At 59.2% G+C, this 27334-nt stretch overlaps 2 protein-coding genes across 6 annotated transcripts; both read right to left on the minus strand.

Annotated features, from left to right (window-relative positions):
- Positions 1-118: 118 nt before the first annotated feature.
- Positions 119-1554, minus strand: PRR7 (proline rich 7, synaptic). Its single transcript, XM_045530572.1, has 2 exons — positions 844-1554; positions 119-681 (listed from the first exon to the last, which is right to left on the minus strand). The coding sequence occupies exons 1-2, from the start codon at positions 1262-1264 to the stop codon at positions 284-286; spliced, it is 819 nt and encodes a 272-aa protein (XP_045386528.1). The 5' UTR covers positions 1265-1554; the 3' UTR covers positions 119-283.
- A 10765-nt stretch (positions 1555-12319) lies between these two features.
- On the minus strand, positions 12320-27105 carry GRK6 (G protein-coupled receptor kinase 6). 5 transcript variants are annotated; one of them, XR_006729859.1, is made up of 17 exons: positions 26894-27051; positions 23103-23198; positions 21990-22102; positions 21794-21871; positions 21382-21482; positions 20960-21052; positions 20785-20848; positions 20512-20652; positions 20089-20279; positions 19355-19392; positions 19181-19270; positions 17919-18151; positions 17695-17832; positions 14362-14499; positions 14146-14280; positions 13213-13487; positions 12320-12366 (listed from the first exon to the last, which is right to left on the minus strand). XR_006729859.1 is itself a non-coding variant. In XM_045530571.1 (16 exons), exons 1-16 carry the CDS (start codon positions 26943-26945, stop codon positions 13960-13962), a joined length of 1683 nt encoding a protein of 560 aa, XP_045386527.1. In that variant the 5' UTR covers positions 26946-27105; the 3' UTR covers positions 12320-13959. The 5 variants fall into 5 exon arrangements, 4 of the variants coding, with proteins under 4 accessions (XP_045386527.1, XP_045386523.1, XP_045386525.1 ...); XM_045530571.1 differs by having other exon boundaries at positions 12320-13965; positions 17919-18127; positions 26894-27105; XM_045530567.1 differs by having other exon boundaries at positions 12320-13487; positions 26894-27097.
- Between the last annotated feature and the right edge of the window lie 229 nt (positions 27106-27334).

Consider the following 27334-nt stretch of genomic DNA (forward strand, 5'->3'; position numbering starts at 1 on the left):
AGGCGACTGTCCCTTCAGGCTAGCTTGTAGTGGAAACGCACTCGGGTTCCTTCCCGCCAAGGCCCCAGCGTGTCTGGTCACCAGAACCCTGGGCGCAAGCAGTGGGTGCCCCCTCCGCTTGTACCAAACCAGATCACACACCTTTATTATCCTCAAAATGTAACAAACGGGATAAGAAATCCCTCCCTCCCCCCGCCCCTCCCCGCAGTCCAAGGGAAGCATTTAAAAAGCCCCGCAGTCAGGCCAGGAGTGCGCCGGTGGGGCCCAGACGCCGGGCGCCCCTCTATACGGCTGTAGTCCTCCCAAACAAGGGGATGGAGACCGGCAGGCGCCAAGCTCCGTGCTCCAGGGGCTCGCGGCTGCTGAGCTCTGAGTCAGTCCAGCTGGGGAAGACCCGGCGGCCGCGCTCGGCCTGCAGACACAGGGCGGGGCAGGGCGGCGCGGGCCGCGGGGCGCTGGGCAGGTGCAGCGCCGAGGTGTAGCCCCGGTCCAGGAAGAGCGGTTTGTAGCTGGGCGGCGGCTGTTCCTGTTTCTCCGCGCTGTCACGGCGGCTCAGAAACGGCGTGACGATCTTGCGGTAGAGGCCGCGCGTGTCCGTGAGCACCTCGCTGTAGGGCGGCGGCGGCTCGGCCATCAGCACCGCCTCCTCGTAACACGGTGGCTTGGACATGTCCGATTCCGCTGTGGAATGGGAAGCGGCCCGAGAGGTGAGGCCACCGGCCCCCGCCTCCCGCGAAGGCCCCGGCCTCCTCCTCGGCTTGCGGGAGGCGAGCAGCGAGCCCGCCCCCGCCGAGGCCCCACCGCCCCGGCAACCCGCCCGCCTCTAGCCAGGCCCGTACTCACTTTGGCGCGGGTAGCTCCAGGGCCGCGGCGGCACGGAGAGGTGCGGCGGCGGCGGCGGCGGGTGCGGGAGCGCGTGGTGGTGCGCGTGCGCGTGCGGCTGCGCGGGCCCGTGGTGCAGCAGCGGGTGCACGTGCACGTGCGGATGCGCGTGCGCCGGCGCCTCCAGGCGGCTGCGGTGCGGCGGCGGTGGCGGCGGCGGCGGCGCCAGGCCAGGGGGGCTCCCGGCCAGGCTGCCCTCCAGGTCGAGGGGCTCCAGCTCCAGGGCGCGCAGGTTCTGCTCGCGCAGGCGTTCCTCCTGACGCCGTTTGAGGCGGCGGCGCAGGAAGCTGCAGAAGCAGCAGAGCAGAACGATGAGACCCCAGATGAGCCAGAAGCCGGCGAAGCACGTGAGGAACGTGTAGGTGCCCTGGGACATCACCATGGCGGCGGCGCGGCGGCGGGTCCTCGGCTGCTTCACTGGACACTGGGCTCCTCTGCGTGGCCCCGGGCCCGCGCCACGCTCCCAGGTGCCGCCAGCGTCACTCGGGGACCTGCGGCCGGGGGCTGCCCGTGGCTGGGTTCACGTCGTGCGCGCGCCGGCGGGGGACAGCAGCGGCACCCGCTCCTTCCCATGGCGCCGGCGGGCGCGCGGGCGTGCCTCACCCGGGGCCGCGCGGGACCTGTGGGGCAGACAATGCGCAGTGAAGGCGCGCCGCGGCCCGAGACGACTTCCCGGCCGGCGCCAGAGCCCTGCGCAGGCCCGGGGAAGCCTCCTCTGTGGGAACCCCCGCACTCCCCGGGAGGCATGGTGACGTCACCGAGGAGGATGACGTCACGCCGCGAGGTTTCCCCGATAGGGTTTTCCCGGATCTGAGACCTGGCGGCCGCTGCTGAGTCCTGGTGCCGCGGGGACCCAAGGCAGGCCAGCAGAGGGCGCGCGAAGGCCGGGCTCGGGCTCTGAGTCCGCACGACAGATTCGCCACCTGCAACCCCCGGGCACGAGGTACCCCAGGTCCCAAAAGATTTCATGTAGGCACCAGGGCGCTGAAGAGGAGTCTCGGAGCGGTTGCTTGGTGGGGGAAAAGGGTGGTGCACCTCCTGGAGGCCCGCAAGCTGCCCACCCGGCGCCCCGTGCACACGCCTGGCAGTCCCTGCTGCCCAGAGCATGGAACATCCAGGCCGGCGCCGCACCGCGCTTTCCGTCGCTCTCCCAAGGGGCTCGGGCCGATGGCTCCGACTGCTGCTGCGTGCCACGCGGGCCACGGGCCCTGCCTTTGTCTGAGCTTGGCGCGCCGGGCATGGGCCTGCTGCAACTCCGCTTCCCTGCCTCCTACCCGCTTGGCTCTGCCGCTCTAGCTCCAGGCCCGGCTTCCTTTCCCTCTCTGCAGCGGGGAGGAAATCTAGATGAGACTCGGAAGCCTGGTCCTGCACTCACTCCAGATGGGCAGCTCTAGTTCCTCCTCCTCTCCACAGCTGGGCTGAGAGGGGAAGCTGGCGCCCTAAGAGGTATGTAGGAGGGTGCCCTGGCTCAGGAGTGAAGGGCAGCAGGCAACTGCTCACCACCCCCACAGAACAGAAATGAGCCCTTCCTGCATGCCTTATACCCAGGGACTTGAACACACAACCCTTTGGGGTAACTGTAATGATTCCTATTTTCCAGATGAGGAACGAGGGAGCAATTGGCTATGTAGATGGCAAGTGGCAGAGCCATAATTTGAACCCAGGCCTGGCCACAAAACCCTAGCCTGAGTGGGGTGGCGGCGTGCAGCTGCCTGGGCTACTTTGTGGGCCTGTTCCAGGAGCCACATGGACCCTCCTACCCAAGGTATACCCAAGGCACACACACTGCTTTGGGGGCCACAGTGAGCCTCTGCCCCAAGTTGGGGGGAAGCCAGGCCATGGGCCACCCCACACTTCTCCCCAGATGGCTCCTGTCTGACTCTACAGCTGCCTTCAGCCATGTGCCACTTGGTGCCTGTGCCAGTCCCTTTCTCCTGGGCCTGCCGTTCCAGAACAGACAATGGCAGGAACAATAGCTCTAACGCCCCCTCCACAACCCTGCCATGAGGCTGCCATGGTGACGCAGCCCAGATAAAAACACGATGCTGCCAGTCACTGAGAGTTAATTAAATCTGTTATTCTCCTTTTCCTGAGCCATCAGGAATGCTCTGAGGAAACTGGCACTAACTAGAGGTCCCCCTGGTCTGCAGAGTGGGAAGAGCTCTGGGTCAGAAATGGCACTTCTGGGGCCAAAGGTGATGGAGTTTACCTGAGTTAGAAATATCTGCCTTGTTGTAGTCCCTTTCTGTGCAGAATCCCATCATCAACACCATCTTGTCACTGATGGTTGTGCCCATTTGATAAATGAGACAGGCTCAGAGGAAATGACTTATCCCAAGTCATACAGCTAATCAAAACAGCTGTGTCAAAACACTTTCCCCCCATATGACAAATGAGATGTAACTGAAAAGCCTGGTGCTCGTGAGCATTCAGTACCTAAGGACTTGGCGGCCGTCAGAGGCACTGGGTAGAATGGCCGGCTAGTAGCTGACATGTGCGTTCCTGTTCCAGCCAGGCCCTGGCATGCCTGACCACCAGGCCTTGGTGAAACAGTTCAAGGGTGGGACAGGGCTATGGGATGAAGGGGAGATGGAATGGCAGCTCCAGGTGAGACAAAGGACAGGGATCTGTATACCCTGAGGGTACCCAGCTCAGGCTGGGCACTAGGCCAGACCAGGGCAGGCCACACCCAAGATCCACTGGGTGCCACTGTCACCCCTAAGCCAGGAGGCAGGAATCATTGCTGCATTCTACGGACCAGGCAACTTTGGGCCAGAGAGAGGAAGTCTCTTGCTTAAGGTCTCACAGCTGAGCTGGACCTCTGACCGCCCCCTTCCAATCTGGCTCCAGTGCTCAGCTGGAGTGGGTGGAGGTTGATGGGAAACACTGTCCTCTGTGGCACTACAGCAGGCCCAGGGCTGCAGTCGTGTCTGAATCCTCCCTCCTGGTTGCTCAGTACAGCCTCATCGAAAACACCGTAAGTGCTCAATACGTGAACATTGAGAGATTCACTCAGACTTTTCAAAATGCTCCACCTGACCAGGCCAAACTTCTCAAAGCAGCCCGACAGAGCTGGGCCGTCTTCCTGCTCCATGAGCTCCTGCCCTTGCTGGAGCCTTCAGACTCAGGCCCTGGCTGCGGCCACCAGCCTCAGCCACTGGCCTTGGCCACCCCTCTCCAGAGTCAACAGCAAACCCCTGCCTCTTGGCCGCTCTGCTTGTGTGCTACAGCTTGCCCTTCAAATGGGCTTAAATCTGCCATTTTATTACCCATTTTCTGTTTCCTCCATTTCTCTTACTTTCTTGCAGGTTATTTGAGCATTTTTTTAGGATTCCATCTTGATTTATTTGTAGCGTTTTTGAAGCGTATTGCTCTGTATGGTTTTCTTAGGCCACAAACTAACTGGGAACACAACAGAGGGACAAAAGCAAGTCCCTGAGTGAGTTCCTTAACCTCTGTGTTGCCTCAACTTCCTCAGCAGTAAGGATTGAGCTGATCCATGCCAAAGGCTTAGAGATGCCCAAGAAACACTAGCTCTGATGACGGTGGCTTCTGAGTGGGGGTGCGGAGATGTGTGTTCCCAAGCGCTCCCTGCCTGGAGGCTGGACACTACCGAGTTCTCACAGTCATCTTAGGAAGCAGGTTGGCATTCCTTTCATTTGACAGATGAGAACACTTGGCTCAAAGAGATTAAAGGACACCCAAGGGCACACAGATCTCTTATTCTAGGGCTTGGCTGCATTGCTGTGGACACCTACCGCATTGGCCTTCTGCACAAAGAACCCCAGCACCTCAAGCTTAGACCCCTAAGATCTGCTACTGGGTCCTATATCTCAGTCAAGGGCCTGCCATTCACCCCATCCACCAAATTCTGCTGTTCCTGCCCTCGGTGATGTCTCATCTGTCCACTTCCTTTAGTCCTCCTACCACTCCTCTTGGCCAGGCCACCATCACTATGCTTGCCACTGTAATGTGCCCGTACCCAGCTCAGCCACCCTCCACATCAGCCACTTCCCCCAGGCCTCCTGCCTGAGCCTTCCAGTACCATGCCACTGCCTCAGTCCAGCCCTGTAACACAGTTTAGACTAAGGCCCCCAAATTTGCCCTTGTTAGAACACAGAGTGCTGGGCTCCACTCCTAGCATTAGATTCAGTAGGTGTGGGGTGGGAGCCCAAGAGTTTGCTTTTGTCAAGTTCCTAGCAGATGCTGCTGGTGCTGGCCCAGGGAGCACACCATGGGGACCACCGAGCTCGAGCAGGGTGTCCAGGATGAGCTCCTTCCTGCCAAGGCCTCTTGGCCTCACCCAGCACTTCCCTGGACAGGCCAGCCCTGAGCCACCTCACCCCCAGGGGGGATGAGAAGCCCAAAGATACCAGAATGGTCTGGGGTGGCCTGTGTCTGGCACCAGAGGCTGCATCTCTCTTATCAGCTGGCACACAGTACCTCAAGAACCACTTGTTGGAGTGACTGGAGGTTTCCAGTTACCTGCTTGGTCTTTTAGCTGTAGGATAGGGAGTACCTCAAGAGCTGGGTCTGTGTCCAATTCATTCCTGAGGAATGCCAGCCATTCACGAGAGTGTCACTGAGAGAGAAGTCACCACCCAACCCTCTGTCCTGGCAGGGTGGCTTATAAGCAAGCTAACCCCCCATAGGTCTAGGTGGAAAGAAGACTGCACAGAGGCATGCACTGGGGCGCTGGGACGGGGAGAGGAAATCCCAACCAGCACAGCCCCTGGGTCCAGCAGCGAAGCCCTGGACGTGAGACTGTCCTCAGGTGAAGGGACAGAGACTCAGAACAGGAGGAGAGTGTGGTGTGGTGTGTGCTGAGCAGGGGTGGGGTGGAGGAGAAGGAGGGTGACTGTCAACCTGTCCTGCATACTTTCCATGTGCCAGGCCTGCCACTAGCCTCTACCTTTGTTATCTCAGCGACACCCGCAGGGCATGGCTGTTGCCATCCCATTCTACAGACAAGGATGTAGGCTTAACAAGGGGTAGGGCCAGCTCAGCTCCACGTAGCCAGGTGGCTGTGAAGCCCAGGCAACTGCAAAGCCTAATGTCCTGGCAGGAAGGGAGGGCATTTCAGGGAGGCACTGGTGATATTTCTACACCCCACCCACACCAAGACAGATGTCAGAGAGCAGACAGACAGGCGTAGAGCTGGCCAGAACCTCATCTCCACCTGGGCCAGGATACTGAGTGGTACCCTTGCTTTCAGGCAGCATCTGTGACCCAGCCCCGACACCAAGCCAGCAACCTAGGGCTGGGGAAACTGCAAACAGTTGAAGAGACTGGGGCCCCTGTGGGCTTGTGGGTAGACAGGCCTTACTTAGGCCAGCATCTACTACACTCACTCCGGCCCTCTTGAGGGGGGCTGTGGGACAGGATGTTCAGAGACCATGCTCCCCACTGAAACCTCAGCCTGCGGCTCTCTGCCTCTATCCCCGCATCCGGCGTGGGAATAACTCTCTGGCCCTGCAAGAGAGTTGGCCACATAGGGGGAGCTGATGACACCCTCTTGTGGGGGACAGCCCCAGTTCAGATTCACCTTCTGCCCTAACAGAGCCATGTGAGCCCATCCTGGGCATTCCCACACCTGACCGAAAGTTTCTTCACTTGTAGGACAGGGATGACAAGACCTGCCTGGCAGTGCCAAGAGGAGAGCAGAACTGATGAGGGATGTGAATGAGGGTCACATCTGCAAGTGACCAATCAAACACCAGTACCTGGCATCCTCAAGAGGCTCAAATGTGGAAACCAGCCCATGGTGCTGCCTTGTAAATCTGCTGTCACTTTACTATGAACCAGAGGTCTCAGATTCATGACCCTCAAGTTGGACACAGTTCATGGACATGCTTTGTTGGCTCACAATCCATTTTTTAAAATATTCTGATTAGTTGCCAACGTTTAAAATACAGATTTAAGGTCTGGATTTCTGGCTGATCTTGAAAATGACAATCTGGTCACAGCAAGTCCATATTTCACATGGTGACAAGAGATTGGAGCCAAGCATCTCTCTGGCCCAGCTCAGTCATTCTATTGGCCCCTGGCCCCTGGAAGCATTTGGGTTTCAGTCTCTGAGCTAGATTGAACGCCTACAGGGTCCAGCACTGCATGGGCCCGTTTTTGCTAAATTCTCTCTCCTGAGGCCAGGACAGCAAGCTGATCAGGCCACAGAGCCCATGAACCGAGGACTAGGGGGGCCTGGGGACTTCCCAGGGTCTGAGACAGCCCTCATCGCTTGATCTCACCCAGAGAGAGAAAATGGAGGGAGGGAGAGAGGAGAGGAGGGAGGAAGCCAGCCCAGTCTATAAAGCATCTGGGGAACAAGAAAGAATCTGGCTGACTTTGCAGGAAGGAAAAGTGTACCAAGGCCTGAAAGACACAGGGAATTTCCTCACTGGACAGATGTGAAGGAAGGTTAAGCATGCTCCTCTAGAAGGCTCTGTGGTTCTTTCCTGCTTGGGTTACAAGAGATGTCATATAGCAAGCAGGCAGAGAGGGGCTTTGCCAGCAGAGAAATCTGCACAGGAAACTCAGCTCTACCACTTACTGGCTGTGTGACCTTGGGCAAGTCACTTTACTTCCCTAAACCTAAGAGCCTTCATCTCTACAATGGGGATAATAAACTTACCTTGCACAACTGTTGCAAAAGTTAGGAGATAATGGATGCAGAGTGCTCAATACAGGTCTCACACGGAGCAGGAACAGAACAAAAGGAGCTTGCGAATAACTCCAGAGGCACCCCTGCCTGTGGGAGACTCAGGCCTGATTTCCAGGGCACCACCTATCTAAGAGCATTTCATGCCAAGGCCTCAAATGCCCCAAGTACTGGTCACCTCTGGTGCCCAAGATATCTCCTTGGATGAGAAAGGAAATCCAGGGGTGGTTGTGGTCTCTGGGATGCTGGGTCTGAAGCCTGCGAGAGGGGCTGGCATCTGCTGAGTCAGGGCTGGGAGAGCTGGCAAGAGGGCCATTTCTCTCTCCAGCACGCTGCCTGCCGAGGGGAGGCTGGGAGGAAGCCAGAGGTCATTTCCTCTGAGTCAGAGGCCGTTCTCCTCCCAGGGGAGCTCCCCTGAAGGACCGAGTACCTCCATGTGGTGCTGGCCTCCCTGCCGGCCAACCTGCATGTCACCCAGCACAGCTGAGGCATTGTGCTCAGACAAGAAAGGGGCACTTGTGATCCAAACGATGGGCTGGGTCGCTCCCATTTGGCCTGGGTTTCAGCTTCCCTGGGTCAGCAATGTCCTTTCCTCTGCTCCTGCCCACTCTGCTTCCACCCCTCCCTGGAGAATGGTGGCCAGGAACGCCGAGCAGAGACTCACCGCCGGCCCATGCCTGGCCACGAGGAGGGATGCGAGCTTCTTGCCTCTCCCTGGTAAGGAACATCGCCTCTGGGGAACCCAGCTTGGGTCATGCCATGTCCAGGGTGGGCGGGAGGAGGCCCTGGGTGGTGCTAGAGGTGGGATTGCCGGCAGAGACCCCAGACCAAATCTCCAAGCCTCCACCTCCCGCGGCGGGCCCAGGGGCTGGGCCGCCCCCACTTTTGCAGCCACCCCAGGAGCCCTGCTGCGACGGCTGCAGCCACGTGGGAGCCAGCCCGTGCCCACGGGCCGCTCGCCCCCGCCCCCACCTTCGACGTGCTGTGGAGGTAGGCACACCCAGACGGGCCAGAGAGGCGACGCTCCCCCGACCGCGCACCCCTCTCCCCCTGCGCCCCCGAGCTGCGGCCCCTTGTGGGGGGAGGGAGGGGGAGGGGGCGTCGCCGCCTCGCAGTCGTGTTGCCGGGGAGCGCAACCCCGTTGCTGTGGCAACCGTTTCCAAGCGAACTGGTGGCGGCTCGCGCCCGGCTCTGGCTCCCTCGCTCTCCCTCCCTCCGGTGTGGGCTGGGGGAGGGGCTGCCCGCGGCCCGGGCGGGGGTCCGGGTCGGCGACCCCGGGCCAAGGCACAGAGCCGCCCTCAGCAAAGGGTTCAGTCCTGGGACCATCTTCCGCCCGCGCTCTGTGCCCGCCCGGCCCGCAGCCGCCGAGGTACTCACGGGCCCAGGCATCCTCCTCGAGCTCGTCCTCCCGGCTCGGGCGAGCGGCACGAGCCCAGCGGACAGAGCCCCGGGCCTGGGGGAGGCGGCGGCGGCGGCCCCGGGGAGCAGTCAGCGGCAGCGAGAGCGGCTCCGAGCGCTGGGCTGGAGGCGCGGGGCGCGCGCACGGGCGCGTCCACGGCGCGGGGCGAGTCCGGCGTGCGCGCGCGCGGCTGCCAGCAGAGGGCCCCCCACCCCCAGCCACAAGCCGCCGAGGAGGCTGCCCCACGAGGGAAGGAGGGGAACGTGGGGCGCGCACCTGCCGCAGGGAGACCGGGCACTGAAGGGCGCCGGGCTCACACCCGAGGGCACCTGTACAGGGAATGCACGCCAGGCCACACAGCTTTCAGCGACAGGCCGCCTGGCCGGGCACACTTTAGCAGCCCTGGTGCACACATCAGCCAAACAGCTGAAGTCTAGAATCCCGACGTGCACACAGCTCAGCCTGGATAGCACACACACGTCCAGGCCCCAGCCACATCCCGACAGGCACTGCACGCACGCAGTGGGCAGGGGCTGGAGCAGGGAGCAGGCGAGCACCCCCATGTGGCTCCCTCCTGAATCACGGCCTCTCCCACTGTGTCCCCAGCAAACATACATCACATGTCTACTAGGAAGAAGCACAGGAAGGACCCCCGGCTCTGGCCTCCATGGGAATGCTCTCCCGAGGGAACAGAGGTGACCCCTAGAGAGGACCCTGCTCTCTACCCTTAGGTCCAGGCTTACAGGGGCCACTCTGAACCGGGCTGTCCATCAGCCTCTTAGCCAGGTTCTCTGTTTCTAGTCCAATTTGTGTACTGCACTTAAGGTGATTTTCCAAAAACACCCTTCACCACATCAGCTGGGACATTGGGGTTGCAAGTGTCAGAGCCCCAAAACAAATAGGTTTGAGCTCAAGGGGGATTGTTCATGTTAACTGGCAAGTCTGGGGTAGATTCTATCTTTGGTCACAGTTGGTTCCAGGTGTTCTAGCAACAGCATCAAGCATGTATTTGCTTCTCTCCACTTTGCTTGTGTGTGCGCAAGTTCTCCCCATGTGGTGCCATGGATGACCCCTACAGCTCTAGGTTCATATCCTGCTATCCATCCCCAGAGGAAAGAGAAGCCCAGTTCTTTCCCAATAGTTTGAGCAAAAAACCAACAAAACAAAAACCCTATAAATGACTCTTCTTGGACTCATTTTTGGCCTAGTGTCCATCGGTGAACCAATCCAAGTGGCCATGCTTAGGGGAGGAGATATATGTCCCATATGGCCAAAGGGAATGGCTACCCAGTTTCTAGTCTCTTTTGTTTGGGTATGAGCACCCAGATTTCATCTGGGAAATTACTGCCCTCATGGTGGACTGGTGAACCCAAGTGCCTTTCTCCCTCAGGCACAGGGAGCAGTCCCCAGCCTGGCCATTCCTGCTCCCTGGATTTGGAGTCACATTCAAAGATGCAAAAACACAAATGGCTGTAGCATCTTGCTTCTTGTGGTCACGACCCAATGAGAATAGGATCTGCATCTAAGACCTTAGAGCTGCCCCACATCCTTTTAATACTTTCTAAGTTAGCTGGAGGACAGTTCTGTCACTTGCAATATCCCCACCAGGCTCGCATGCTGTAGGTGTGGCCTGGGCAACATCGTTGAGACCCCATCTCAACTAAAAAAAGAAAGAAAGCTGGCTGTGTCTCACTGACCTCAGCTCCAGCCACTCCTTTCTTCTACTGGCCCCCCATGCTCAGCCACTTCAGACCACTAGAGGCCATCCAGATGTGGTCCTCTCCCTAGGAACATCTGGTCCTGTGTCCTGGAGGGCACCAACTCTTAACACCTTTGTGGTCAAAGGGCTTACCCTGCTTGGTGTTGCCCCCACCCCCAGAGTCACCTCTCCCACAGTGCCAATCACACTGGGCCCCCTGTTCCCACACCTGTCTCCCTGCCAGACTGAGCTCCAAGCTGGCAGGAGACTTGTCTCCATCTGGGCCCCCAGCTCCCACCACAGAGCTGGGCTGGGAGCAGGTGAGCTTAGGGAAGGCTTGTTGAACAATGAATTCTGGGAGTTTTCTCTGCCAAGGATCCACTGTGGTAAGAGCTGTAAGGTGAGTTTAACCCTAGCCAAGAAGTTCTCCGATGCCTCCCTAGCCAAGGACCAGCTTGGCCAGTAGGTTTGAATCCACTGTAGGCAGAGTGCCTGAGGGTCCTGCATGTCCACCTGGCACCCATTCACCTTTGCACACCTGCCCTGATAACTACTTAACAGGCGCCACCCTCAGCCCCCCAACACAGCCTGGGGTAAACATATCTCAGGCTCCAACCTCAAGACACATGGGCAGTATCCAGCTTTTCCATTTTCTCCTGGCTTCCTCCCCAGTTTGGCACTCCTCCCGCACTTGACAGTCCTATGGTGACTTGGGGGTTCCAGGGGGCCAAATGGCTGCTTCAGTGGATTCTCATAGCTGCCCTGGAAGGTGATGGACACCCATCTTTCCAGACAAGGGCCTATGCAAAACCAACTTGAAGTGTCCAGGCTGGGACTTGAACCCAGAACTGTCAACTCCAAAGCGCATGTAGCTTCTACAGCACCGGGTGCCCAGCCCAGAGGCAAGGAACAAAACCTTATGGCAGTTACAGGGCATTCTTGGAGGGGCTGGGGACACTGGGAGGCTACAGAGCAGTGATGGGTTTATGAAACCTGGGACAGATTTGTGGTCAGCAAGCTCTCACCCCCAAGTGTATGTGTAGGAGGGTCCCCTAGAAGGCTCTCCCCAGTCCCTTCCCCCCCAGGTGAAGGCCTCCTTCAAGGCCTGGCTCAACCACTAATCTTGAGATCCCTCCCTGATGCCCCCACAGCCTTCTTCCCAGTATCACCAGCATCTAGGTCTTTGCCCACCCACATTTCATGCTTCAAGGGCAAAACAAGGGATGGATCCGATGCTTGTGCCCCAGCCCAGGGCCAGGTGTATGGCTGGTGTCTAGGTGGGACAGACCTGGGGCAGATATCCCCAACCCAGCTTCCAACTCACTCCCCAGGCTGCTCCTAGTCCACACCTGGCAGCCTGGCCACCTTGGCTGGGCCTGCCTCTGCAACACAGAGACAGATGGGACCCGGTGGGCACCCGAGGCCTCTTTCCTCAGGCCCCATCCCATCTAGAAAGTTGAGAAACCCACTGGGTGAGCCCAAAGGCCAACAAGGCCTGGATGCCTGGAGAGGCTACCTCAAGGTCAGCCCTGGGGACTCCTGGGCTTCAGAAGGGTAGTACCCTGCCTCCCACTAGGTCAGGTTTGGATTTGGAGTCCTGTTCCCACTTCCAGCTGGGCCAGGGAAGCAGGAAGAACTCGGGAGCACCAGAAGCAAGAAAGAGGCAGGCAGGGCTGCTGGCCAGGCTTGTGCTCGGACTGTATTCACACAGACACGTGGCAGCTTACACTGGACAAAATGAGTAAGAAAAATTGGCTTTAAATATGGAAAAACCAGGGCCCTGTAATCCCACGCTACCCTAACTGGGACCAGGACGGACATCACAGTCTGGGAAGGGCCAGGCTGGGGCCTGGGGCGCAGGCACCACCTCACCCTACCCCCTTCACACACTCACAGACACACACACACACACACACACACACACACACTCTCACGCACACACCCCCCACACGCACAACAGGGAGGAGCAGATTATTGCTGGGCACGTGTGTCTGTTGTTATGAGGGGGGTCCGGAATGTGTAAGGGTTGGCCGGGGACACCCCCTACCCATGGCCTAGGCTAGGGCATTTCTGAAAGAGGCATCTTCAGGACAAGGCCCAGCATCAGGGACAACGTGCCTGGGAGCTGGAAGGCAGAAGCAGACCCACCTGGGACAGGGGCTGGTAGGCCTCAAGCCAGCCAATCTCTGTGCACACTTTGGCATAGCCCTAGGGGACACAGAAGCCTCAGATCCAGCTCTGGCAAGCGCTGAGAAGGGACAGCACTGGGTCCCAGAATGTGGCAGCCTGAGCCCATGGTGGCAGGGGCAGGTGTCTTACTCAGAGGCTGGTGGTGGCCAGCACAGTGCTGGGGATTGGGGGTCTAGTCCAGTCTTGGCCAGTCCAAGCTGGGCCTGAGGAGCCTTGAGTTTGGCAGTGGCTCCTCCGCCAGCTCCCGCTGTCCCAGCCAGGACCCACTGCCCTGGGAAGCTGGGGCAGAGGTGCCAGGTCTAGGGTGGGTTGCTATGTACATTCATACAAATACATAAATACAGAAAGCCCAGAGCTCTATGGAGAAGAGCTGAAGGGACGCACCTTTGTCCCAGCGAGGGCCCAGGCCATGCCAAACTCAGCCAGGCCAGAGGCTGAGGGGCAGAGGACACAGGGGACAGCTCCGGCTGTTCCCCAGGCCACGACTCGAATGGACAATGGGGAAGACCACTGTGCAAAACTGTAAACAGCGCCCGGAGTAGCTGCTACCGCCAACTGCCGGTGGGGGCCTCAGGCTCGGGGGGGCTAGAGGCGGGTGGGGAGCTCGAGGCGGGTAGGGAGCTCGTCCTCACTGTCGCTGCAGTTCCCACAGCAATCCTGGAGGGACGGGGAAGACACGGAAGGAGAGAGGCAGAGTGGGTGCCATTAGCCACCAGGGATGTCACACAGGGCCAGCCCTGCTAGGGCAGGCCAGGAGCTGCCCAAGGTCGTGCTCTGGGGAGGGGGGTCCCCAGGAGGGGCCTGGAGCAGCAGCTCAGGCCACGCAAGGGTGGGCGTCAGTGCAGAGGCTGCTGGCAACAGACTGAAGGAGGTCTGGGTGGATCCCAGGGTCTGCCATGGCCAGGCCTCCGCCCAGCCCTCTCCCTGGGGCTGGTGGAGGCAGAGCGTGGGGATCAGACTAAGCAAGGCTGGCAGCTCAAAGGGGCCAGGGTACAGGGAACCGAAGCAGTGTGCGGGGGAGGGGGCGGGCACCAGACTTCTTTCTCCCACATCTCGCCTCTGCCATGGAAGGGCTGCCTGTGGCTCCCCGAGGCCAGGCAGCAAAGCCAACCCACGGGGAGCCCACACTGCTCACCTCTGGAAAGAGAAAACAGGCCGTGAGCCCAGCCAGGGGTGGGGGACAGGTGGGAATGAGGCCAGAGACACTGGGCACCGCGGACGGGGCTGGAGGATGCGCATGCGGGCACCAGCTCTGCCTCCCACCCACCGTCCCCTGGAGCCAGCTGGGGGCCCAGGCAGCACAGCACTGGGGCTCACCTGGCGGCTGAAGAGTCTCTGCAGCAGCCCCTTCTTGGGGGGTGCAGGCGGCTGGCCCTTCCAGTCCAGGTCTGGGGGAACTGAGCCATCCAGCCCGAAGACATTGAGCTCCTGGAAGCACTCCGTCTCCACCATCTGCCAAGGAACAGGCAGCTGTGAAGGCTGCCCCAAGGGCTGCCCCTCAGAGCCCACCCCACCAGCAGGGTGGGCCCCCACCTCATTCTGCCAGGGAATGGGCACACTGCCTGTGGCAAACTTCTGGTAGAAGTCCTGGTCAGTGGGCTCCAGCTCCACGCCCTTGACTGTGGAGAACTGTTCGATGTCCAGAACATCCTTGCAGTAAATGGCCTGGGGCTGGGGGTTGAGCCGGAGAGGCAGTGGTCAGATAGGAAGCACGCACAGAGGAAGGCAAACCCGAGTCTCACTGTGGCCTTGGCCTGGTGCTGCCTTGACACCAGCAGCTCTCTGGTTTGGAGTCAGAAACCAGGAGCCACATACACTTCCTAAGCATGGCAGCCCTTCTCTCCAAAGCCCAGTCTCCCCGTCTGTAGACCAGGACTGTTACCGCCCCTCACTGCTCAGTGACTGGGTGAGACAGTGTGAAGGCCAGTGCCGGACGCCCCTCCTCATGCACCTGGCTCTCTGGGTGTGCAGCTGGAGCGGGGAGAACAGGCTGAGTCTCGCTCAGCTGGGCCTTGGCTAGGCACTGCCATGGAGGGGTGCCCTGGGATGTCTGGGGCTTGCTCTGTCCGCTCTCCCAGCCAACCAGACAACTGGCAGTCTCCCACTGCTCCAACCCCAGGCCCCTGCTGAGCACACCTCAGCTCCAGGAGGCCCCTTTCTTTTTCCTCTTGACATTGTTTCCCAAATCCCTCTATTAAAGATGTCAATTAAAATATCATCATCACGGGCTGGGCACAGTGGCTCACGCCTGGAATCCCAGCACTTTGGGAGGCCGAGGCAGGAGGATCACTTGAGGCCAGGAGTTCAAGATCAGCCTAGCAACATAGCAAGACCCCACCTCTACAAAAAATAGAAAAATTAGCCTGGTGTGGTGGTGTGCACCTATAGCCACAGCTATTTTGGAGGCTGAGGTGGGAGGATCGCCTGAGTCTGGGAGTTGGAGGTTGCAGTGAGCTATGATGATGCCACTGCACTCTAGCCTGGGTGACAAAGCAAGACCCTGTCTCTAAAAAAAATTTTTTTGAAAATATCATCATCATATAAAATGATACAGCCGTTTTAGAAAACAGTCTGGCAGTTCCCCAAAAGTTTAAACATAGTTACCATATGACCTAGTAATTCTACTCCTAATGTCTATCATGCTTATGAATAAATAAGCAAAATGTGGTATTATCTATATAACGGAATATTATTCAGCCTTAAAGAGGAATGAAGTACTGACACCTGCTACAACATGCATGAACCTTAAAAACATTATGCTAAGTAAAGTAAGTCGGACACAGAGGGACACAGAGGACTGCGTATGTGTGAAAAGTCCAGAACAAGCACACGTACAGGAACAGACAGCAGATGAATGACTAACAGGGGCCGGGAGGAGGGAAGAATGAGGAATGGCTGCTAAGAGTATGGGGCTTTTTTGGGGGGCGCTGGTGATGAAAATAGTCTAAGATTTATTGTGGTGATGGTGCATAACTTTGAGATCCTACAAAACCAATAAACTATACTTTCAATGGGTGAATTGATGGTATATGAATTAAATCTCAATAAAGCTGTTAAAAAATATATCATCAGCAAGCTTGCTTTTCATCTCCTGCTTCTGAAAAGTTAAACTCCAGGGCACCGATTTTATTCCTAACTCTGAACAGCAGATCCAGACGCAGCGTGGTTATTTCGAGGTTATACGAGACGATGTGCACGATGTGCACAAGCAGCAGGAACAAATGTGAGCAGTAGTACCAGCCTGACAGAGGCTAAGGAAAATCAGGCTCACTGGGTTCAAGTGCCCGTGACAACCACCCTTCGGGGTCCCAGTGAGGCCGGCGAGAGGCAGTCATTCAGAGGCACAGGCCCTGGCTGGCCTCCCCACTTCCACTCACACTCCCTATGGCCCACTCCCCACACCTCACATTCCCGCCCCAAATCCCTCAAAGGTCCCCTGTCTTGCTTAGACTATGCCCAGACCTCTGTGCCTGCACAGGCTGACTGGCACTGCACAGGCCTCCTGGTCCCCGCCGCGGAACTGCAATGCCTGGCTGTTCCCTCTGCCTGGGCCGCTCACAGCCCAAACCTGGGCACGGCTCTCTCCTTCACGTATTTCACGTTTCTGCTTAACCAGCAGCTCATCAGAGCTTTAGTTTTCTTTGTCACACTTAAGGTTACCTGAAATTCTTTCTCCTTTATTGGTTCATTTGGGTGTGTCTCCCCACTACAACATAAGAGCAGAACTGGGTCCTAAGGACCTCATTATTCCCAAGGTCTGGGACATATGGGCACTCAGCTATTTGTTGAATGAATAAACAAACATGCGTGGTGGACAGTCAGCAACCTGGGCCTGCACATCACCTCTGGATCTCCCCAGTGTTCCCAGTGAACTGTCAATCATGGGACCCAGTCCTCATAGATATGGGAGGGGCCGGCACGACCTGATCTTGGCCAATCGGCAATTTCTCTGCGGCTTTACGTACAGAGAAGCCTGAATTCAGTGGGAGGGGAACGGTCAACAGGCTGAAGCAGAGACAAGAGGTAGAGTGCCCTGGGAACACAGCATGAAACCCTGGCGTTGGCCCTACTCTCGGACTTTCTGGCCAAATGAACCAATAAACTCCATGTTGGGCTCAAGTGAGTCTGAGTTGGGTTTCTGCCACCTGGAATCTGATGACTAGAGGACATTCTTGCCTGCTGGCTGCCTGACCCACTGAGATGCTCAGTAAACGTGTGAGACTCTGAAGGACGAGTGTCCCGCACACAGAGGGGCAACCAGCTCAACAGCTGTCCCCCTACTGCAACAGCATCTGGCTTTTCTCTGGGGAACTGACCTCTCCCACTTGCAGTGGTTCAGGTGGGCACAGGATCCAGCTGTGGCCAGTGAGGGCCTCTGAGCTATCAGAGGCAATGAGCACCAGCCTTAAGACTTTTTCCACCTTTAGGATTTCTTTTGAAATGATTGGGCAAGAGATACTGTTTGTCTACTGGGGTGGCTGAGCTGGGGAATGGGGGCCTGAGCTGCTGGGGGCCCCCACTGCCACACCCTGGGGAGAGCTGCTCCGAAGTGCAGATTACACGTTAGACAGTACAGTGGGGAGCAGGGGAGGATGGGGGTAGAGACAAAGAGAGAGCCCCTAAAGCGCTGCCGAAGCCCCTGTCCAGATATGCCAAACGCTGGACCTAGCCTGGGGCTTTTAATTTTTGTGAGATAAGTTTTGAGCTATTTTTGTGAATTATCCTTTTCTGTTTTGGCTAAACCACTAGATTGGGTTTTCTGACACTTGCACTGAAAGTGTCCTGGCCAATATTCCAAGACCTGCCCCCAGCCCCAGTCCCAGTCCCGGCTTGGCCCTGCCCTCAGCAGGGGTGGCTGGCACTCACATCAGGCTTGAAGGGCGGCTCCAGCATGCCGGCTCCCAGCCGCTTGAAGTTCAGCTTCTTGAAGAGGGGGTGTTCCTTCACCTCACGGGCGCTGCCCCCACGACACCCCAGGCGCTCCGCGGGGTCCTTACAGAGGAGCTGTGGCAGGGCAGGGGTGGTGGGTGGGTGGATGGGAGGGAGGGAGGGGCGCGCCCACCCTGGCCCTGGCTGGGCAGCCGTCGTACCTGGGAGCAGAGCGAGCGGGCCTGCGGGGAGAAGCGCTCGGAATACTCCTCCGGCACCTCCTTCACCAGCCGCTCCACCTCCTCCCGCTTGATCTTCTTTTTCCTCTGCTGGAAGGGCGACTGGCCCGCGATCATCTCGTACAGGAGGCAGCCCAGCGCCCACCAGTCAGGGCTGAACGTGTACCGCTCGTTCTTCACCACCTCCGGAGCTGGGTGGGTGGCATGGGTTAGGGCTACGCAGGAGGCGGGAGCAGACCCTCAGGCCCCAGGAACGCCCAAAGCGCTCAGTTGGGGATCCACTCCAACACCCACTGGCCAGGCAGGCGGCGGTGGTGGCTTGGGGGGGGTCCCCACCAAGGACAGCACATGGGAGTCAGAGGAAGTGGATGTGGCCCTAAGGGAGGCCACACCCAGGATACCCAGTCAGATTTTTCAAGAGGAGCCATAAATCCACACTTTTTATGATACGCTGTGTGCTATCTGGCTTATTAAATGTTGGCAACCAATTCAAATTGTTCTAAAAACAATTTGATTTAAATACAAATGTAGGCCGAATTGGGCCCCACGTGGCTACCAGTTTGCAACTTCTGGATTTAACATCAGAGAGAAGAGAGAAGGAGGAAACTCCTATTTTCTGAATACCTCCTACCTGCCAGGGCAGCCACGTGGAGAAGTTTCCCTCCACTACATCTTTCATCTTCAAGGCAACCCGAGAGGCAGGTATGACGATAGCTTTCTAGTCCAACAAATTGAGGCTGGGAGAAGGGGAATGTCTATCTGGCTCAAGGCCACATAACAGGCAAGAGGTGGCACCTACAGAGCCAGGACTCTGTCTACTTTGTCACACCGTCCCCAAGGCCCCAAGGGGACTATGGAACCATGTCCTGGTGCCTCCACTGGCCCCCTCCACAGATGTGCATGCCAACTCTGAGCATGGAAAGTTCGGGGGTGGGTAGGGCTGGGGCCACGGAAGCAGGTTTGAGTCCCTCTCCTCCAATCGTGGGTGGCCAGCACCAGTGAATGGAGAGAGACTCAAGTGAACTAGGGGTTGATACGTATCTAGTGAGTGAATCATGAGATCCAAACTGTGTGGGACCCGGGCAGAGCCTTGGTCTCCTAATCTATAAAATGGGAAGGTCAGCATGGGCCCTTCCTACTGAGGCAGGGAGGCATGGGAGACTCCCAAACAGGAGTGGGTGGGCTTGGGCCCGTGACAGGGAGGGGACCCGGCAGGCCAGGGGCCAGTGCAGGAGGAGACTCACCCATGTAGCCCACGGTGCCCACACGGCCTTTGATGGTCTGGCCCTCGGGCACGTGCACAGCCAGGCCCAGGTCAGAGATGCGGATGTGGCCTGAATGTAGGAGGAACAGGTGGGCCCGTTAGCAGGCCAGGCCTCCCCGTCTCACCCCACCCGTCCCTGGGTCTTCCCACCCACCGTGGTCGTCCAAAAGGATGTTCTCTGGCTTCAGGTCCCTGTGGGGAGAGAAGGGCAGGGGCAGGCGCTGCTCAGCTTGCCAGGGAGCCAGATGGGGCCCCAGCTCACCCGCCATCCTGGGATCGGATGTGGAGCAAGAAGCACGACCCATTTTCTGCCAGGGTGACAGACAGACCGGACTCACGGGAGCAGGGACCTTCAGAGCCAGGACTCCCAGGACTCCAGGAGGCACCTCGCTCACCCCTGGTGTTGAGGAGCTCCCTACCCTTTGGTGGCTGACTCTACTGTTCCTCTCTTTCAAATGGGGGTATGCATCCGTCCCCTCATGGGGCTGCTGTGAGGCTCACGTGAAGTCACTGCCGATAACAATCACAGCCACAGCTCTCCACTGCCGAGCACTGTGTGCCAGGCTCTGTGCCAGAACCTTTTTTTAACCACCTTATCTCACTGGGCCCTTACAACAAACTGGGAGGTAGGAATTATAGTTTCTGTTTCCCAGAAAACAGTATTGGGAGCAGGGAGCTGACTAGCCCAAGGTCACACAGAGGCAGTGACCATGTAGGGATTCCCATGTGGCTCAGCTGGACCCCAAAGCCTAGGTCTGAGCTGTTCACGTCTGCCTGGTGTGTGCGTACGAAAGGCCCCCACCCCCCCACCCCACCGCCCCAGCAGTAGCCCTCTGCTGTCTGTCCTGCCCGGCTGCAGTCACGGGCAAGACAGGCCAAGGCCCCCACCTGTACACAATGCGCTCCCGGTGCAGGTCCTCCAGGCCGCAGCAGATCTCGGCGGCATAGAAGACGGCACGTGCTTCAGGGAAGCCAGCCTGGCCCATGTGGTAGATGTGGAACTTGAGGTCGCCTCCGTTCATCAGTGTCAGCACCAAGCACAGGGCGTCCTTGGTCTCATAGGCATAGGCCAAGCTCACCTGTGGCCGAGGGGACCCGAGCCCTCAGGCAGGAGCTGCCAGTTCACCTGGTGGTGGGCTAACACCAGCCACCCAAAAGATCCTTCTTGGTGCCACTCCTTGGGGCCCAGCCTGCTCCCCAGGCCTGGCGTCAGCACCCCAACCGCCCTTCCCAGCAGCACTTGCCGGAGCCGGCGGGGCGGGCAGTGGCCCGCGTGGCCGAGGGAGGGAGAGGTCTCCTTTCTGTACTTACTACAAACCTACTGTTCACTTTCTCCAGGATCTGCTTCTCGTTGAGCGCCATGGCCTCCCCCTTCCGCTTCTTGATCCGCTTCTTCTCCAGCTTCTTGCAGGCGTACATCTTGCCTGTTGCCCGCACCTGGCAGGCGCACACCTGTGGCCAGGGTAGAGAGGGCACAAGGGGACAAGGGGGCCAGCTACGCCCTTGCTGGGGGTGCAGGGGCTGGTCCAGGGCCCACCCTTCCCACCCTGTGCACTCGGCCAGGGGTGCCGCCTGCCCACTCACCTCCCCAAAGCCGCCTTTGCCCAGGACTCGGTACTGCCTGAAGGTATTTTTGGTCACCGGCTGCCTGTGGGCAAGGGGTAGGGGGGCAAACACCAGCTGAGCAGAAGCCCAAGGGCCACGAAGGGCCCCAGCAGCCTGGCCTGGCCTGTCCTGGCCCAGCCTTTAAGGAGCTCACCTTTCTAGCCACTTCCACTGTAGGAAACGGTTGAAGTAGATGCTGTCGAGGTAGTCGGCAAAAGGGGCCACGCTCAGGTACTCGTGGGTCAGCCTGTTGAGGGAAGGAAGGCCCAGATCGCTGGTCAGCCCTGACACCCCAGGCTCTCGGTCGCTGGGCCAGGCCTCCCATTATGTGCGTGCTCAACCCACAGGGCAGCACCCTCAGACAAGCCTCCCACTAACCTACCAAGCAGGGAGACACACATCCCAGCTGAAGCTGAGGATGCTACTGAGACGGGAGGCAACCTGCCAAGGTCACACAGCAGGGCCAAGTGCAGGGTGGGAAGCTGAGCTCCCTCGCCAGCCCCTGTTCACACCTTCCTGACCCGCAGAAGCCCGCTCCTCTGGGCACAGTCCAGGGCTGTGGGCAGGGGGGCTTACCGGGTGAGCTCCTGGAAGAGGTCTTTGCAAGGGCCCTGCTCCAGCCGCTGGGTGCAGTTAGTCACCAGCTGCCGAGGGACCTCAGGGATGAGGTCAGGACCCTGGGGACAGGCCACAGACAGGTCAGTGCAGGGAGCTCCCATGGACGGCTGCCCGCTCCCAGGGCAGAGACGTCATATCTGAGGCCGGTGGTGCACCCGCCGGCCAGGTTGCTGAACTCCCTTTCTGAGCCAGGGCGAAGCAGAGCCGCTGGCCGGCTGCCCTGCCCCAAGCCTGGCCCACCCCTGGGGCTGCATGCCTGCGATGCTGCCTGGAGTAGCTCCAGGGCACTCTCTGCCCAGGCTGTGGTCACTCTTCTCCCTGTCACTGAGCTCTGCCCATGGCTGTCATCTCTCCATCATTGCTCACTCACCGTGTGGCTCAGAAAATTCTGCATTAGCCGCCACCCACACGCCTTCCGCTTCTCATCAGGGGTCACTTCATACTCGGCCTGCAGGATGGGAGGCACAGAGGCGTGAGGTCTGGGTGAGCAATGGGTGTGGGGCGATGAGACAACACGGAGCCTGGGACCTCTGCCCACCCTTGGTGCTGGGATGGGCCACACTCACCACCCCATCCAGGAAGGCAACGCAGCGGGTCAGCTCGGGCCTCGTTGCACAGAACTCACGGAACAGCAGGCGCCCGATGGGCTGCCGCTCGCACAGGTTGTGGTAGTCGCGCTCTGCAGGCAGAGATGGAGCTGCTGGGTTCACAGCCCTGGAGCCCGCCGGCAGGGTGCTCCTGACCACACCACCAGAGCCTGGGCCCCAGCAACGGCTTCCATTATCTCCTTATGAGCCCTTCCAACAACTCTGAGGTGGGCCCCACCATTATTCCTGGCATAGCTCAGGGCTGTGAGGCCCAGAGAGGTTAACTGACTAGTTCAATGTCACACAGCCAGGAGTCTGGCTCCAGAGCCCAAGCCTCCATACCCTCCCCTTCGTTGTCCCCCGGTTCACAAGACTTGCATATGTCACAGTGCTGGGGTTGGGTGTGGTCTGTGAGGTTCCGGCCCAGCCTGGCTGGGACCAGACCCACACCTGCTGCTTGCCTGGCGAAAGTACGAGAGGAAGCTGTGGCTTCCGGCGTGCTCTCAGCAGGGCCTCCTCCCCAGGAGGTGGAAGCAGCCATGGCACATTCTTTGCCCATGTGCCATCAGAGGGGGCCTGAGCCACCCTGGGTGCCGCTCAGACCTGGGGCCTTGGCTAAGATAAGTCTGGGCTCTTCTGTTCCCTCCCAGAAGTAACCCCATCGCACTGCCCAAGCTGGGGGCTTCTGGTCAGGGCTCTGCTGGGCACCACCAGGGCTGGGCGCCCCAGGCAGTCGATCTGTGGCCCCTCAGCACCCTCTGCTCCCTGTCCTGTGGGCCTGCTCAGCCTGGCCGGCTCTCTCAGTGAGGCCTGGCTCTTCCTTCCTTGGCTTCTCTCAGGCCACTCCTACTCGCCCCTGCCCTCCTCTCCACACTTACCCCGGCCGCCCCCACCGTCTCTGTGTGCGCTCTGCCCTCCACCCGTCCTGAGCCCAGGAACTGAAACTGTGCTGGGTGGCGCAGCCTCCATCTTCCTGCTCACCGGACGCCCCCAACCCTGCCCCTTTGCCCCAGGGCATGGTCTCAGGGGAGGCTCCCCCAGCACCAGCAGGGCCCCTCACCCCAGCACCCCTAGTCTCCACCCAGGTCTCACCGAGGCTGAGCCGCAGCTCTTCGCACTGGCTGATGTGGGGGAACTGTAACATCTGCCGCCATTTCTTGCTTTTGCCTTTGCGATTCCCACCACCACCTGTGGGAGCAATCAGGCACTGGGTCTCAAGTCGCACCCCATTGCCTCCCCTGGACACTCAGCATGGTCCAGAGGCCTTCAGAGCCCAGCCAAGGCACAGCTCACACCAGGAGGCACCTCGGGCCTCCTCTTTCCACGCTCCGGCATGCCCTTGCTGTGTTCCAGCACACCTGGTCCACCTGGGCCTCCTGCCAGGGGCTTCTGGGCTGGGAGAGCCAGGAGGGCCAGTGAGGCCGCTGAGGGGAGGAGGGTGTTCCACACAGCTCCAGCAAGGAGTCCAGCCTCAGCTGCTCCCACCAGGCAGGGGTGCCCCGGGTGCAGAAAGTAGAGAAGGGCATCACAGTGGTGGGAACTGCGTAAGTGAAGGCAGGGAGGGAGAGATTCCAGAATGTGTGGGGCACACTGAGGCAGAGGGCAGCCTGGCACGGAGGAGGCTCACAGGCCCCTATCAGAGGGCCCCACATTAGAGCTATCAGAGGCTCAAGTGAGGTGGGGGCAGGTGGGCTGGCACTCAGGACCCCCTGCCCTACATACAAGGGCTTCCCTGGCCCTGATGCCTGCCTAGTTTTAACTAGCTGAGCCCCCATCTGTAGCTGCTGAGATCACAGGAGCAGCCCGGATGCCTACAGAGCCCAACAGGTACAGTAAATGTGGGCCAGATGTGGGACAACAGGGAGTGGTGGGGACTGTGGTGAACTGGATTGGTGAATGTCCCTGTAGGAGGGGCAGCTGCAACACCCCTCCAGTGATTGCCTGATTGTTGCTAGGTAGGCTTCGGGCTCCGTGTGGCCAGCTCGTCTGATTTTTCAATGGCAGCTGGAAATCCAGACCGATACAAGAAATGTTGGTTCCTATTTAATTTTAAAATTAAAAATTAATGAACTCATTGTAGCCAAATAAATGAAATGTGTCAGAGAGCTAGGAAGATATGGCCTGTGGCCATCAGGTTGAGAATGGTGGAAGGGTCCTGAGTCTTGGAGTTCCACAGACCTGGGTTTGAGTCTCCAATGCACACTTTAGGCCCATCACTTGCTGTTTGTGAACCTCAATTTCTCCAGGTCTCCACTACCTCGAGAGGTGCTGTGAGGGTGAACAGGAGAGTCTGCGTCCAGCACCCATTAGGGTTGTGGCAAGAGGCAGGCCTAGCTCCAACAACTCTGTGGCGACCCCAGGCAACCATTTTCCCTTGCCTGACCTCAGTTCCCCTCAGTTTTTCCAGCCCTGTTTCCATCTGGCCTGGGTGGAGGCAGGTGATGCAGGGGGAGGAGCTGCCTTCTAGGGAGTGGGCAGGGCTGGGTACCTCCAGGGCTCCCTGACCTAAGCTGCCTGGAGGAGGAAGTGTTGCAGGGGCCCATTGAGAAACCGGCTAGCGGCCTCCTGCAGCCTGCAGCCTGCACCCTGCATATCCCACTGTCATTGCCTCACTGTGAGTGAGCAACAGACCCTCATCCCCGACCCAGGCAAGGCCTCCCCAGAAGGGGAACTCCTCCCCCACCCACCCAGGTCCCTCACTCAACCCTCCATCCGCCTAGCTCCCTCCACCAGTTACTTCCTCCTCCCCTCCTCCCAGCCACATCAAGGCAGCAGTGAAGAGTCACATGCAAATATCCTGTCCTGGGCTGCAAGTTGGTGGGGCTCCTCCCCACCCTGCCCTGGCCCCCTCCCTGTGCCTCTGGGTGCCTGGGAAGGAAGGAGGACTGAGCAAGGGCTCACAGCCCCAGTGTCAACCCACTTTTTCCTCACAGTGACTGTGCCAGATCAGGCCCCATTTCATGAGAAAACTGAGGCCCTGAAATGAAGAATCAATTTGCCCAAGATCAGAAAGCCTGGAGGTGACAGTGGCAGGATTCATACACAGCTCCCTACAACCTAAGCTCCTTTCCCACCCCTAACATGCCTGGCATCCATTAGGTGCCAACTGAATACATATACCAAGGGTTCCCGAACCACTCAGGGCCTCTGATCACTTAGGAAGCTGGCACAGACCCTGGCCCCAAGCTGTTAGCCAGCTCATGAAATGATTCTGATGCAGCCAGTTCATGGGCCTAGTTCAGGACTCAGTGACAATCAGGACTTTCTTTAGTCTTCATGTCCCATTCCAACCATACCACAAAAAGGGATACTAAAGATCAGAGAGAAGACACTTGTCTAAAGTCACACAGGTGGGAAGGGCAAAGCCAGGTTGAAGTAAGGGTTCTCTAGTGGAGGCACCAGTCCCCAGTCTGGCCACACCACCTTGTGCCTTGCCCATGGCCTGACAGCTTGTCCGAAGGCGCCCACACTCTCTAGCCAAGCAAGGCAGTGCCCCCAGCAGGCCTGAAGCCTGAACTGGCTATAGCTCTAGGGAGGGAGGCCTGGCTGGGCTCTCCCCACCCCTCCTCCCTGGCTGGCTAGATGACGAGGCAGAACAGTATCTGCAGATGCCCCCAGAGGCTGGGAGGAAGGCCTAGCCCCTGGACTTGATAAGGGACAGGAGATAAGACAGGCTCCCTGGTCACTAAGGACCCAGCCTGCTGTACCCATTTCCAGGCAGCACCTCACCAGGGTTGGCAGGGGGTACCAGGTGTGGTGGCCAGCTGGGGCTCCTCTGGGCTTCCTACAGACTGGCTGGGCATCCCGTGTCCTAGGCCTGAGACAATCTTGCTGTGTGACCTGGCACTAGTCCCTGATCCAAGCCTCAGTTTCCCACCTGTAAAAGGGGGCAGAAAGGTGAAGCAGGTGCCTCTTTCAGCCTGGAAGCCCAGCAAAGAGTGGAAAAACTGCCTTGATCTCCTTGCCCTAGAGTTCCTAAAAGAAAAGTCTTATTCATTGCTGGTTCCCTAGCACCAGGACATGGTGGGGCACAGAGTGGGTGTCCACTGATTGTGTTACTTAGATGGGCTGTGGCAGGTGAGGGGCAGACTGACCACAGAGCAGTGAGGACCAGATCTGGACCTTCGGTGTCCCCAGGACTCTCAGAGAGCAGGTGCCTGACAACATCTGGGGTGGGAGCCATGAGGAGTTCCACACACACTCAGCCCACCAGACTGGCTCCCCCAGTCAGGCCTTTGCACTTACAGTCCTCACAGCCCAGCATGCTCAGCATTCGATTATGTCTGTGCCTGTTAGCCCCACTAGATCGTGGGCTTTCTGAGGGCAAAATTTGTGACCCATTCAGCTCTGTCCTCAGTGTCCTGAGGCATCAAGCAAGCGGCAGTGGTACTGGTAGCTTTTGTGACCAGGAGTTTCCCCAAGTCAGGCAGGCTGTGCTATGCAGAGGCTGTGTTCATTCATTCTCCAACCTTTACCTAACACCAACTTTGTGCCGGTCCAGGCTCGGCGCCGCAGCCTGGGCCCAGGGCACGTGGGGCATCTTCTCATCTATCACCTGAAAGAGGCCTCAGAGAGGCTCTCCTGCGGCTCAGGTCCCACCCTACCCTCTTCCTTCCTCTCTCCTTCCCTCATCCCTTTAACTCCCCCCGCCTTCCCCGGCGCAAGGGCGGCGGCCTGACCCCCGCCCCTTCCTGGGCCCGGGATCCTGGGGGCAGGTACCAAGGAGGAAGACTATGGGCCGGAAGGGCGCGTGTCTGCGCTGGGTGCGGGGCGCGGGGCCCGCGGCACGAGAGGATCAGGCAGCTGGGGCGCCCCGCCGAGCTAAGAGGCCGCGCGCCCGCGCTGCCCGCACCCGGGCCCAACCGCCCGCCCAGCCGCCTCACCTTCTCGGGCCTTGAGTAGCACCGTGTTCGCTACGATGTTCTCGAGCTCCATGGGCAGCGGCGCCGCCTGGCCCGCCGGGCTGCGCCGCTGGCCGGGATCGCGCGCGAGAGCCGGGCCCGGATGGCGATCAGCGCGGCTCGGCTCGGCTCGCAGTGACCGCGCCGCGGCCTCCCCGGCCTCCCCGGCCGCCGCCGCCCGCCGCGCACTCTCCGCCCCCTCCCGGGGCCACCGGGGCGCCCGTCCGCCCCGCCCCGCCCCGCCTTCTGTTTACTTTACTCCACCAATAACCGGGAGGACGCTCCCCGCGCCGTCTTCCTATTAGCCTGCCTTTTCATCATCCCCCGCCCCTTGAGCCAGGGATTCGCTCAAAGGAGCGCGGGGGCGGGACTAGTGACGTCACCTCTTCCTGGTTGGTCTCCGGGCGGGGTTCAGCCCCTAGG

This window comes from Lemur catta, chromosome 18, assembly GCF_020740605.2.
Source record: "Lemur catta isolate mLemCat1 chromosome 18, mLemCat1.pri, whole genome shotgun sequence".
In the NCBI taxonomy this organism is placed as follows: Eukaryota; Metazoa; Chordata; class Mammalia; order Primates; family Lemuridae; genus Lemur; species Lemur catta.

Bases quoted from the DNA above. Each gene is read 5' to 3' on its own strand.
- PRR7 (XM_045530572.1), bottom strand. From the start codon at position 1,264: ATGGTGATGTCCCAGGGCACCTACACGTTCCTCACGTGCTTCGCCGGC. The intron at 682-843 runs GTGAGTACGGGC...CCCATTCCACAG, and splicing joins CTGGAGCTACCCGCGCCAAA to CGGAATCGGACATGTCCAAG.
- GRK6 (XM_045530567.1), bottom strand. From the start codon at position 26,945: ATGGAGCTCGAGAACATCGTAGCGAACACGGTGCTACTCAAGGCCCGA. The intron at 20,653-20,784 runs GTGAGTGGGCAG...CCCTGGCCACAG, and splicing joins GCAAAGGCGGCTTTGGGGAG to GTGTGCGCCTGCCAGGTGCG. The intron at 20,280-20,511 runs GTAAGTACAGAA...CCTCGGCCACAG, and splicing joins AAGTGAACAGTAGGTTTGTA to GTGAGCTTGGCCTATGCCTA.